This window comes from Pteronotus mesoamericanus, unplaced genomic scaffold (assembly GCF_021234165.1).
Source record: "Pteronotus mesoamericanus isolate MK-2021 breed Mesoamerican mustached bat unplaced genomic scaffold, CSHL_Meso_final contig_25, whole genome shotgun sequence".
NCBI lineage: Eukaryota > Metazoa > Chordata > Mammalia > Chiroptera > Mormoopidae > Pteronotus > Pteronotus mesoamericanus.
The window spans coordinates 10,968,672-10,982,515 of record NW_026555105.1 but is presented as its reverse complement, the minus strand read 5'-3'; the positions used below and the strand labels follow the sequence as shown (position 1 = coordinate 10,982,515).

The window sequence follows — 13,844 nt, the reverse complement described above, 5'->3', positions numbered from 1 at the left end:
AAAAGCATTCAGTGCAGTGCGTAGGATATACTAGTTTAATAAAATATGACAGCGAAAGACATGTACATTCTCCAGATGAGAAAACTGAGGCTCAGAAGGATCAAGTGACTTGCTCAAGGCCACACTGCTCATAAATAGCATAGTTTAGGCAAGAACAAGTTCCCTCTTGTTCTTCCAGTGCTCTTCCAGCATCTCATCACGAGGCCCCGAGCACAAGGCACACACAGGTACCTAAAGTCCTTGACAGGGACCTCATCGTGTGTACTGAAGCCAGTGGCCTTAAATCCTGTCTAGAAAAAAAAGGGTGGTATAGCTAAGAGAGGAAAAATAACACATGCCTCAAGGAGGAACGTTTTCATATCTGTTAAGAGAGGGCGCTGAGGGAGCCATTAGAGAAGAGCGCTTAGGAGCCGGACGGCTTCTGGGGTCAGACAGAGCCCCAGCTCTGCCGTTCTCTCACTGGGGGACCTTCACTCTTGACCGTATTTTATAAATTTATACTAATTTGTTAGAGCTGCTGTAACAAAATATCACAGACTGACTGGCTTAAATAACAGAGACTTATTTTCTCACAATTCTACAGGCTAAAAGTCTAAGATCAAGGTGTGAGCTTCTTCTGAGGTTTGGCGACTTTTTGTTTTTTAGTGTTTCAGGGGGATTTTTTTTGTTGGTTTTTTTTGTAGGTTTGGTTCCTTTGAGGCCTCTCCCTTAGGCTTACAGCTGGCCAGCTCTGTGTCTTCAGACGGCCTTTCCTCTCCAGGCATGCCCTCGGTCTGTGCAGCAAACCGAGGATGAGGATGAGGATGCCAGCTGGGCTGGATTAGGACCTGCTCTAACAGCCTCATTTTAACTGACTTCTTTAAAGACCCTTTCTCCAAGTACAGTCACTCTCTGAGATATTGGGGCTAAAGCTTCAACGTGTGAATTTTGGAGGGACACAGTCTAGCCCATCACGATTTGTATATTTAACAACACTTACTGTGTGCCAGGCACTGTTTTAAGTGTCTCACAACTCTATGAGGGAGGTAATATGAGTAACCCCATTTAACAGATGAAAAAAAACTAAGGCACAGAAAGGTTCAGTAACCTTCCCAAGGCCACACAGTTAGAAGAGGTGAAGCCTGGATTCAAACGCTGCCTCCTGGAGACATTCTGAAGCCTGAGCTCTGGTGCGTCTTCTGTTCTGTAAAAGGGAAATGAGGACCCAACTCCCAGAGCTGCTGTGAGGGTCAGTGAGAAAAATGCACATAAGGGCTCAGCATTGCCTGACACGTTGGTATTGAAAGTGTCGGCAAACATTAGCTGCAGTATGACCAAGGGAGACGTGGGGTCTCACCTGGATGGAGGCCAGAGTTGGTGGCCACAGAGAATAGCTGTGGACTCAAGTTCCTCAGGTGATCCTAGTCTGAGGGTCCCTATCCCCCCTCCCTGTTTTGGTTTTGAGGTCTTCCAAGAAGAGGCAGCTTTGCGCTGCCCGGTGACCAGAGGAGTGGCGTTGTTCAAGATGGAGAGGTGTGGGCAGTCCTTGCGTCCCTCTGGGCTGAAGGAGGCAGCGGAGGCTCAGGGAGGTGGCTGTGGGTTTTAAAGGTTGGACTGGCTGGGCCCGCATGGTGTCTGCTGCTTGTTCACCTACTAGGGTGCCTGCAGACCTTCCTCTGAGGGGAAGCCCTCCACTCCTCTCCTTGTGGTGCAGGGCCCAGGGTTGGGTGGTATTCTGCTGTCCCAGTAAAGGCCCTGAGATGCAGCCAGCTGCACAGTGCCACCATTTCCTGCTATGGGCAAGGAAGGCCGAGTGTTCACTTTGAGACACAGGAAGTTTGAGGTGCCTTTGAGACACCCTACAGGGGCTCTCACATAAGCCATTAGATGTTCTAGTGTTACTTTCAAAGGAGAGGTCAGAAGTTAGAGAGATTTACAAGTCTTCAGCATATATGTGGTGGTTAAAGATGTAGAATTGGATGATTTCATCCAGGAGAGACTGGAGACGGAAAGAGGGATTGAGACCTGTCATATTTGTTATCTCCTGCTGTGTAACAGATTGCTCCTGAATTTAGCAGCTTAAACAGAAAGCATTTTTTATATCACATGTTTTCTGTGGGTCAGGAGTTCTGGAGCAGCTTTGTTGGGTGGTTCTAATGAGGGGCATGTGATGCAGGCTGCAGTCAGGCTATTGGCTGGGGCTGCAGTCATTTGAGCTGGAGGATTGGCTTCCAAGATGGCTCATCCTCAGGGTTTTAACTAGATGTCTCAGTTCCCCACTGGCTATTGGCAGGAGACCTCATCTCCTCACCACATGGGCATCTCCATAGGGCTGTTTGAGTTTCTTTGCAACATAGCAGCTGGCTTTCCCCTGAACAAGTGATCCAAGACAGAGGGAGGAGAAGCAGAAGCTATGGCACCTTTTATGACTTACGGGAGTCACTGTCACTTCTGCCACGTTGTATTCCTTAGAAGCAAATCATGAAATATAGCTCATAATCAAAGGGAGGGGAATTGGGCTCCACCAAAGGGAGGGTATCAACCTATGGGCACATTTTAAAACTCCATACCTGGCCTGAGGTTCCCCAACATTGAGAGAGGGGTAGAGGCAGAGGAGCAGACTGAGAGGCAGGGTCGACTGAGATGGAGCGGCCAGAGAGGTAGGAGGACCCTGTGTCATAGGTGCCCAGGAAGGGTCTAGGAGGCTGAATTAACCAAGGATAGGAAAGCGCCCCTGGATTTTGTCCCTTGGCCATTTGGCAGAGATCCTGCCAAGGCAGTTTCACTGGAATGTGGGGGCAAAAGGCTGAAGAGTGAATGGGAGGAAGTGTAGACAATAAGTGTAGACAGCTCTTTGAGATGTTTATCTGTCAAAGGAATAGAGAAGTGGGTAGGGGCTGAAGACGGCTGGAGGGTGAAGAGAGGATTTTTTTTTTAATCTAGTAGATACAAGAGTATGCTTTGAGGCTGGTAGAAACAACCTCATAGAAAGGAGAAAGTAAAGATGCAGGACCAGTGATGCAAAGTCCATGAAAGGACAGGAGGGGTGTGGTCCAGGCAGGTGCCAATAGGAAGCAGGGTGCTCTTAGACTGGATAACTGGGGAGGGCTTATTACAGGGACTGTTTAAAATATGTGGACAGGTTTCAGCGAAACAAACCACAAGGAAGAGTGTGGTGCCCTGGGCCTGAGGTTGTGAGGGGCAGGAGCAGGTTCAGACCCTGGACAGACAAACTATGGAGAGGGCCATCTGACAGAAGCTGTGACTTTCATTCTGGGCACACAGCCAGTGCATGGTGACCTTCAGAGAGAAACCTGAGGGATGTAAGACTCGGTCCTCACTCTCACCTCCCTCCCCTCTCCTTCCACTGCTCCCCATTGCCCACACCCCCTGGAGCCGGAGTCATCCTCCTGGGCACAGGGCAGCATAGAGAAGGGAGGAGAGTGAATCGAGAAAGGCAGAGGGGAGCCAGGCAGCATCAGAGGGATGCAGAGGGCCTGGCCTTGAGAGCAGACGGATCGTGCCCGCCATTGTATCAAGAGGTGGCAGGAGGCACGTGCAGGTGCCTGGGTTTGCGGGCTTCATGGTGGGGAGTGAGGGTCTCCATGTCTGAAGGCTCCCGTTTTCTGAATGAAGCATGAGGTGATGTCATCAGCTGCAAGAGAGAATTGAGAGGTGTGAGGCGGGGTGGAAGATGTGCAATCGTCTCCGCAGGGAATTGCTTGCTTGGGAACTATTGCAGGGCCCAGGCAGTGCTGAGTGCCCTCTTGGGCTTTGCGGTCATGAATTTAAAGACTAACTGGTCAATGTAAGCGTCTTTAGCAGAATCAGCTGGCAGACTCAGAAAAGGCACAAATGGGGTTCATGTGGGGCTGGGAATGCCAAGGGAACACACAACTGTGGGGGTGATGGAAGGTATCAGCCCTCTGGCAATGTGCCAGATAGCTACATGTCCAGATAGTCCCCATACATACATAGTCATGGTTATCAGTGTTTGCCTAGAAACATAAACATAGTCATGGACATTCTTAAATAGTGACACACGCATACATGCTTGTGAACATTTGTCTTCAAAATAGCCAAATGGATGTGGGCATACACTTCACTTACACATGTGGTAATCTTCACACCACATGGACACAGACACCCATGTGTGCAGATATTCACGTGCATATACACAATCAGCTGCAGGGATTTCAGATGTACACACCATGCATGATGCAGACGCATAGATCTGCCCACAGACCCAAGTAAAGAATGCACCTATCAAAAGGGCCTGAGTGTACGCAGAGGGACATGCATATGCCCACACTCATTTGCACGTGGAAAGAAGCAGCATAGTGTAGTGGTTACAAGCACATGTTCTGGAACCAGATGGCCTGTGTTCAAGTCCAGACTCTGCTCTTCCATTTACTTGCTGTGTGCCTCTGTTTCCCCATCTGTAAAATAGGGATAAGAATAGCACCAACTTGATCAAATTGTACCGAGGATTAAGGAAATGACCACACTCTCCTGGTCTGTCTCCCACCTCACAGGCTACTCCTCTTCATGTGCCTTTGCCGATTTATCCTCATTGCACAATATCTAAACCTTGGGGTGGCTCTGGGCTGTCCTGGGTCCTGTTCTCAAGTCTGTCTATCCTCATCCAGATGGTAGCCAGGACGCCCACCCCTCGATCCTGCCTCCTTTCACTGCCCCTCGCCCCACTCATGCTCACCTCCTGCATACCTGGTGGTAATTCCCTGGCCTGCACCTTCCACTCCCTTGCCCTGTTCTTGTTTCCTCATACTCTGCAAAACCTCAAACCTGGTTCAGCCACTCTGCCTATTCGGTGCCTGCGCCTGTGAACCTAAATGTGGCTGGAGAAACACACAAGGCTGCTGGCTGCTCTTGCTTTGACTTCATGACCACTAGCCTTAGATGGCCTTCTTGCTGCCCTCGGCCTCCCACTGTCCCCTCTCCAGATGACTAATATCTTCTCCTTTCTCTTCAGCCCTCCCACTGCTTCGCCCACATCCTCACTCTCAACGGATCACTTTTGTTCTATAGCACAGAAAATGGAAGCATTAGGGAGAGGTTTTCACAGCTCTGACCCCCCGCAACTACTTACCCACCAGCGTTAGGGTCCATGCCTACACTGTATTTGACCAATTCTAAGATGCATTTTTGTTCAATCACACCTTAACATTTCTGAGACTTGAATGTTTCTCACAGTCAATAGCTTAATTGGCATCACTTGTTCTCTGTAGGGTGGCTGTCTTAACATTTGACAGCAACTTAGATTTAATGAACTATGGAATCCCACACTCTGTCTTATCACCAAAGATGAACTGTCCTCAAACCAGCTAAGACCAGTCCTTTCCTTGTTGCCTAGATGCCATGTCGTTCAACCACTTGAGGACATCCCATCAGTAATTCTCTCCACTCTCTCCTGTAGAATCAAATTAAAAAAAAAGAAATCTTCTCTGCTAGATCATTCCTATCCACATGCTGGTTTTTTCCTCCCAACTTATAAAACCACTCTTGACCTGTCTCAAATTATTAGTGTATCCCTCCCAGTACAGCAAAACTCCTTGAAAGAGTGATCTTTGCTAGCCGCCTCCAGTTCTTCTCCTCCCTTTCTCTCTTGGACTCTTTCCAGCCAGGCTTTCATTGTCAGCATCTACTCCAGCTGCTCTTGTCAAGGTCACCCGCTGCCAAATGCAGTCACCATTGTCAGGCTTTCTCTTACCTGACCTCTCAGCAGCCCTTGACTGCAGCTGAGTACTCCCTTCTCCTTCAAACACTTTCTTATCTTGATGTCCATGACACCACACCCTCTTGGGCCATCTTCCACCTCTCAGGCTGCCCCTTCTCATGGTCCTTCACTGATTCCTCCTGTTGCCCAGCATCACATGTCAAAGCCCCAAAGCTCAGTGCTTGCACTTAAAAAGATGGTTGATTTAAAGAAAAAAAACTGGTAGGGGTAGTATAAGGATATGGCAAAAATCATTAAAGCTGCACAGGAGTCAGCAACCCTGGGGGAACAATGTGGCAGGCAGAGAAATGCCAGAGGAGCCAATGCAAGAGGAGTGAGTGCGTGGAGATTGACAAGCTGATCTCTCCTGCCCCCATCCCCTCTCTCTTCCACTCTAGGGCAGAAATGTGAGCTGTGGCTCTGTGGCTGTGCCTTCACCCTTGCTGACGTCCTCCTGGGAGCCACCCTGCACCGCCTCAAGTTCCTGGGACTGTCCAAGAAATACTGGGAAGATGGCAGTCGGCCCAACCTGCAGTCCTTCTTCGAGCGGGTCCAGAAGCGTTTTGCCTTCCGGAAAGTCCTCGGCGATATTCATACCACCCTGCTATCAGCCGTCATCCCCAATGCATTCCGGCTGGTCAAACGGAAACCACCATCTTTCTTTGGGGCCTCCTTCCTCATGGGCTCCCTGGGTGGGATGGGCTACTTTGCCTACTGGTACCTCAAGAAAAAATACATCTAGAGCCAAGCCAGGCCTGGACTTGGTGTCTGACTGTCGGTGTCTCTGTGCTGTGTGACCCCCGATGAGCTCTCAGTAATGCACTGTCTCATGAACACTTGAACAGCCCCTCCCCACCCCTTGTTTGGAGTAATTCTATTGTCAATGTGAAAACATTCCATAGTTTAGAAGTAGACGTTGCCAATGCCGTGAGTTGAAGCCACGGCTCTACTAAAGGAGAGAAAGAGAAGAGAAACAAAACACGAATGCCTTTTCTTTTGATTCAAGGCTTCAAGATGTAACTGTGGGGACTAGTTAGGATCTGAGGTGAGTCCCAGGCCTTTTCACCCACCAGGGCCCAGATTCTGGGAGGTGCTGGGGGCTCAGAGGGCCTGACTCCTCGCCTCCCCTTCCCTCTTGCCCAGGGAACTCTTCCACAGGACAAAGCCAACATCAAGACTCAACTCTTCTAAGTGGTACCTATGGGTGGGGCTAGAGACCCAGAGACCCCATGGGAGGCCCCTGAAGATTGGAAGGGACTTCATTCTTCTCCTGGACATGACTGAGACAGCACTGGCTCAAGCCAAGGCAGTGACACCCAACCACCAGGCCATGACTGGGACCGACGCCATGAGCACACCCTCATTCCCCTGCTGATGTCATCAGTGAGTTTGGTTTGGCACCTTACCAGTAATCCCTGAAGGCAGCATCCGTCATCTTCTTCCCACCTGGAGTTAATTTTTCCCACCGTGTGAGGTGGACTTTCAGCAAAAGCCATGTTCGCCATCTTAGAAGGTCAGTCCTGGCCAGAACGCGGGGGTGGGTCTGGAGGTGGATGAACCCTCAAGTCCCTCTCCTTGCCTCTGCCAGAGCCATCTCCTTTAATGCCCACCTTCCCCATCCTTTCTGGGGCACCTCCCATGCCTCACCATGCCACACAGCGGGGGTGTCTGCATCCACGCTGCCTGCCCTGGTCTTGTCTCACTTTCCTGTGCCTTTTGCATGTTGGGAGAGGGTCTGGATGTCACTGCCGCTCATGCTTAGAAACCACTGAACGCCCCCAATAAAGCATCCAGGAGAAGCATTTGCTTTTCATTTGTAAACCTGTGTTGTCCATCTAGCTCTCATTTCCAAAGGCTGGGATTGGAGTGGTAGAGACATGAGGTTCAGACTCAGTGCCCGACAAGAGCTAGCAAGAGTTGAGTCCAGGTCCCAAGTCGCACAATGTGGGGATGGCTTCTGGATAGACTTTGCAAAGTTCTGCCATTGACATATACCCACCTGAGTTGGACCCAGTTCTTCACAGCTTACGGAGCCTGGTCACAGACATTTGCTTATGTTAACCTGTACATGGGCCTTCAGGGGACACCCAGGGGGCATGCCCCCGCAATTTCCAAGAGGGAAAAATATGTAAAATGCCCACGAATATTAAACCAAAAAAGTATAATTTGTGTAACGTAAGGCATACTTTTATTTATTTTATAAAGATGTATAAGAATTTTTTCATCAAGATGAAAAGAAAAAATAGCCAGGGCCAAGACAAGGCAAGCACTTAGAGACTGTCTGCCCCTTTGGCTACTCAAACATCAACACAGATCCTTCCTACTCATAATTAAACTCCCCTGAAGAACAATAACACACTTAATCCTAACAGGAGCTACAACTCTCCTGAAATGAGGATGTACCTTCTCTCCAAAAATGAGAACCACAAATCCCCATCACTCTGGATACTACTGGATTCTCTTCTCATTCCACCCGTAGTCCTAGAGATCACAGGCATACCCCAATATACTGTAACATAGAGAGCTAGATAGATAGATGATAGATAGATATAAAAATGTCAATTTAACCATCACCAGCATTTCTTTATGCAATATGTACACTTAAATGACAAGCAGGAAAGAAAATACTCAGCTGCCACAGCCCTGATTTCTGTAACTGAACCCGAGGCCATTGATGATATTTATAACTTCTCTTTTTTTCCACTGGCTATTCTATGTTCCTTTTGCCCTCAGCCAAAACCTTACATTTGGGTATTTTACTGGTGAAATGACTCAGACTCGGGCAGCTGTAGTCTTCCATTAATTTTTCACTATTGGATGTGGAAGTACAACAGGACGCCCAGAGAATCCTCTGTTCTCGTACATAGCCTTCCACGCCACCACTGCAGCAGCCACCCGATGTACCCCCAGTGATCAGGACCAATTGCGCCCGCCAGGAAAGGAACTTCCTTCTTTGTCTGTAGTTGCAATGGTGTGAGGAGCTCAGAATGGCTGTGTGGCAGTCTCAGCTTCCACGTCAATCAATGTATTCCCTTATAGAAGCATTCCTTCCTTGAGAACTATAATTGCTAGCCATCAAAATCCTAAGTTCCGGGGATGGAAAGCAACATTTTTGCGAATGCGTTTTTTTGTGCAATAGTGAAAGTAGTCCCTCCCATCTCCATCTGGGCACTGCTAGATCCATGTTTTCTGCACGTGGGAGAAACAGCACTGTGATTAGTCTAAAATATATACTGCACCTTGTAGATAGCACTCAAACATTGCAGTGTCTCTCAGCTGGCCCTATAAGGAAGCGAGTCTTCAGTAGGTCATTTCAATGTTTTATAAGTCTAGCTGCTTCTGGATACCAGAATACATGATAAGACCAGAAAATTCCATAGGCACGATCTCACTGCCACATTTCTCTTGCTGTGGTATTAACTCTTTGGTCAGAAGCAACGTTGAATGGAATACCAAGACTGGAACAAAGTGTCCATGGATGTAGTGGTCAAAGAAGACAAATCCATATACAAAATATGCAAACTGCTGCTCCCTCCCTGATTGAAGAGGTCAATGTAATCAACCTAGCATAGGTGGCTAGTTCCTATGGGAAATTGTGTCATATCAAGAATGCTGTGCAGGCTAGGCCCTCAACAGTGTTTTTAGCTAAATCCGTCTTTTTTAATGTTTATTTATTTTTTAAAGTATATTTTGCTGATTATGACATTACAGTTGTGCCAATTTTCTCCCTTTGCCCCTCTCTGCCTGGTACCGTATTCCCTCCAGCAATCCCCACCCTTATTTCATATCCATTGGTCATGTATACAAGTTATTTGGCTTCTCCATTTCCTATGCTGTTCTTAACATTCCCCTGTCTATTTTGTACCTACCAATGATGCTTCTTAATCCCTACACCTTTTCTTCCATTCTTCCCCTTCCCCCTCCCAGCTGATAATAATCCAAATGACCTCCATATCTATGATTCTGTTCCTGTTCTGGTTGTTTATGTAGTTTGTTTTTTTAGGTTCAGTTGTTGATAGTTGTGAATTTGTTGCCATTTTAATGTTCATAGTTTTGATCATCTTTTTCTTAAATAAGTCCCTTTAACATTTCATGTAATAATGGCTTGGTGATGATGAACTCCTTTATTTACCTTGTCTGGGAAGCACTTTATCTGTCCTTCCATTCTAAATGACATCTTTGCTGGATAGAGTAATCTAGGTTGTAGGTCCTTGTTTATCATCACTTTGACTGCTTCTTGCCAGTCCCTCCTAGCCTGTAAAGCTTCTTTTGAGAAATCAGCTAATGGTCTTATGGGAACTCCTTTGTAGGTAACTATCTGCTTTTCTCTTGTTGCTTTTAAGATTTTCTCTTTATCTTTAACTTTTGGCATTTTAATTATGATGTGTCTTGTAGTGGGCCTCTTTGGGTCCAACTTGTTTGGGACTTGGTGCTTCCTGGACTTGTATGTCTATTTTCTTCACCAAATTAGGGAAGTTTTATTTCATTATTTTTTCAAATAAGTTTTCATTTTCTTGCTCTTCCTCTTCTCCTTCTGGCATGTGTGATTCGGATGTTGGTATGCTTGGAGATGTCCCAGAGGCTCCTTGTACTATCCTCATTTCTTTGAATTCTTTTGTCTTCTTGCTGTCCTGGTTAGATGATTATTTCTTCCTTATGTTTCAAATCGTTGATTTGAGTCCGAGCTTCATCCCCTCCACTGTTGGTTCCCTGTAGATTTTTCTTTATTTCACCTAGTGTAACCTTCATGTCTTCTTGAGTCTTTTTCATGTTGTTGCTGTACACAATGAGTTCTTTGAGCATCTTGATCACCAGGGTTTTGAACTCTGCATCTAATAGATTGGTTATCTCTGTTTCATTTAGTTCTTTTTCTGGGGTTTTGTTCTGTTCTTTAATGTGGGCCATATTTCTTTGTCTCCTCAAGTTGGCAGCTTCCCTGTGTTTGTTTCTGTGTATTAGGTAGAGCTGCTTTGACTCCCTGTTTTAGTAGTGTGCCCTATTGTAGAAAAGGCACCCGTCTGGATAAATGAGGCTTCTTTAAATCCTAGGTCAGACTTTCATACAGCTCAATTTTCTGATGGTTCTGGGTGTTATTTTTTTGAGGTCTAGCTGTAATTCTTTCTGTGGTTGTGCAAGGAGGTGAAGTGAGTTTACCTTCACCTCCATCTTGACTGGAAGTTATCTAAATCAGTCTTGATAAGAGGAAATCCATGTTGTTGTGTCCACTTATAAACTCTAACTTGATTATGATGGCCATTTTATATGTGAGCCTGTTGAGAGCAAGGATGGGTTGCTGGGAAAGGACATGAGTGACACCTACAGAACAAGTCATCTATCTGTCCATTTATTGATAGTCTCCTCTGAAGTGGGTATCTTTAGAGGGAATAATTGCATAGAACACAAATATCCTCTTCTTCTGTACTCACTGTTAAAGGTCCATCCACATACCTTCTCCCACAGACCTCCTTATTACCTCCAACCCTGATCATACATCCATCTCATAAAAATGTGTAGATCCATATTTCTGAACTTCTATCTCCATCTAGATAGACAACTATAATATGTACAGTTGTCCCTTAGTATTCCTAAGGGATTGGTTCCAGAACCCCTGCAGATATCAAAATCCATGGATGCTCAAGTCCCTATTTATATAAAATGGCATAGTATTTGCATATAACCTCTACACATCCTCTTGTATGCTTTAAGTCACCTCTAAATTATTTATAACACCTAATACAATGTAAATGCTATGTAAATAGTTTTACTGTATTGTTTAAGGAATGACAAGAAAAAAGTCTGTACATGTTCAATACAGATGCAACCATCATAGGCCTAACACACAGTACACATCAACAACAATGTAACGTTTAAAAAATACATATTTTGGGTTCCAGCCAGTGTGGCTCAGTTGGTTGGACAGTGTTCTGCAAATCGAAAGGTCTTTAGTTCGATTCCCAGTCAGGGCACACAACTGGGTTTCAGGCTCGGTCCTAGGTCAGGGTGTGTATGGAAGGCAACTGATTGATGTGTTTCTCCCTCTCTTTCTCCCTCTCTTCCCCTCTCTAAAAATAAAAAATAATAATAACATATTTTGGATCCCCAGTTGGAATCCTCAGATTTAAAATCTGCAGACATGGAGGGCCAACTGTACTCCTTGAAGTTCTGTTCCCTGAAGGGATTTCCCTTTGCCAGTATCTTTCAGGGCCTTCCTGTAGTGCTGCAGCCATCCACTTCCAGTTGGTACCAGGCCTGACCTTTTTCTTCCTCCATCAATTGATTATAAGGATTTACCATGAGGTCTTAGGTATTGACTGAGGAAGAGGGGCAATGCAGCAGGAATAGGTGACGTAGCCTGAGTGGTTTCACTCTCAGTTGGTGACAGAATGCTGCGGTACATGCCTCGCTTTATAGCCGACGGATCAGGTGATACCCGGTTCATGCTAGGCAGCTCATATTGCAGAGTCTCTTGGTGTCTCACAGTCAGGTGTTCAGCCTCTATCAGGGCCCAGTAGCAAGCCAGACACTGTATTTTAAAATAATAATTGTTATTTGCAGAAGAGGGCATGACTTTGTTCTAAGTCCTAGGGATGGGCACTGAGATTTTCCTGTTAGGGCCTGCTGGGGGTCCCATACAATTTTAAATGTCACAGACAATTTAAGCACTGTTGGATAGACTGGGTCATATGACTCAGTTGGCAGAGGATGTTGCACAGCAGCCTGAACCTGCTTTGGGGCCCATTGAAAACTGGCTGTCTTAGGGGTTCCTCAGTGAATGGTTTGGAGCAGCACACTCAAATGGGTGTAAATTGCCTCCCAAATCCAAAGAGGGCTACAGTTGTTGTGCTTTTTTCTTAGGGATAGCAGCAGCAACTTGCCTTTTACTTGGAGGATAACCTGATGTTTCCTAATGCCTGGGATCCTAGAAACTTCACCAAGGTGCCAGGCTTCTGAATACCATGGGGTTTATGTACCATATAAAGCATTTGATGTGCTTGCTATTTCCTGCTCATTGGGTACAGTGTGATGTTGTCAATGAGTGGATTGGTGTTTTCTTACGGGGACACCAGTCTAATCCAGGCCTCTACAGACTAGATGGTGACAGAGAACAGAAAAGCCGACACAGCCCCACAGTGAGAAAGTGAAGATGTACTGCTGCCCTGCCAAGTAGATCTAATGGCTTTCTGTGGCCCTCACTGATAGAATAACATTGTCCAGACCAAGAGCTGAATGCAAAGTGCTGGAGACTGTGCTGATCTGCTTTAACAGGGAAACCACATCAGAAAAAACTGCACCTCCTGATGGAGTTGCAGTGCCCACGCTTCTGAGAGAGACATTCATTAGAGGAAGATCAATCTCCTCAATAATAAGCAGCCCTCATAGGTGCCCGATATTCTAAAGCTTATAAAATATTTTCCCATCCATGATTTCATTAAGCCAACCAAAGACTAGTGAGGTAGAAAGGATTATCCCTATTTCATTGATGACTAGCAAACCCAAAGAAGCTAAGTGACTTACCTAAGACCACACAGCTGTGAAGCTGGTAGGCAGGATGTGGATACTCTGCTTGCTCAAGTCCAGTCAGTTTATACCCCCACCCATTCACCCCTGCATCAGTCCCCAACAGTACAGTATGTATGTATGTAGCATACACAGGGGTATGTAGCAAACACAGCATGCTCAGTAAATGCAAGTAGAGGCAGGAAGATATTAAAGGAGTGGTTGGGAAATGGGCCACAGCAGCTTGGTTGAGCAAGGCCTGAATAACTTTGCTCCAGAAATTAAGATGCTAATCAGAGTGGCTCGCAGGCCCCTCCCCCACCACTAGCCTCCGGAGCACTCAGGCCTGCGCATACACCATGCAGCCACACCCCGGTGAAGACAGGGGAAGAGCCAAGGCTCCCTGATAAGGCTCTCAGTGCAGTCCCCCCAAAATACACAGCCTGGAAACCCAGGCAGCTGCCCTTGGGTGCCTGTGAGTAGACAGCGCCTCCACCGGGGGCACCGGCTTTAGTTTGGCCAAAAGGACCCCATGGATACCTGACTATCCTTTTCTTTTGGCTCTCCTGGAAAACACATTTCTTGCTCTCCCTGACGGCCTAGTTAATCTGGAAACCAGATTGCTGTTTTA

The 13,844-nt window shown here is 46.6% G+C and overlaps 1 protein-coding gene across 6 annotated transcripts in view; it reads left to right on the top strand.

The window, feature by feature from the left end:
• The window catches only part of GDAP1L1 (ganglioside induced differentiation associated protein 1 like 1), a 49,624-nt gene that overhangs the window by 35,078 nt on the left and 702 nt on the right, over positions 1-13,844 (top strand). For 4 of the 6 annotated variants that reach the window (XM_054573719.1, XM_054573718.1, XM_054573716.1 and 1 more), the window contains one exon: positions 6,115-7,643. In XM_054573719.1, the coding sequence (XP_054429694.1) occupies positions 6,115-6,458 (344 nt within the window). In that variant the 3' untranslated portion in view covers positions 6,459-7,643. Of the gene's footprint in view, positions 1-6,114; positions 7,644-13,844 lie in introns of those variants that run through there. The other 2 variants (XR_008529144.1, XR_008529145.1) reach the window with 2 other exon arrangements.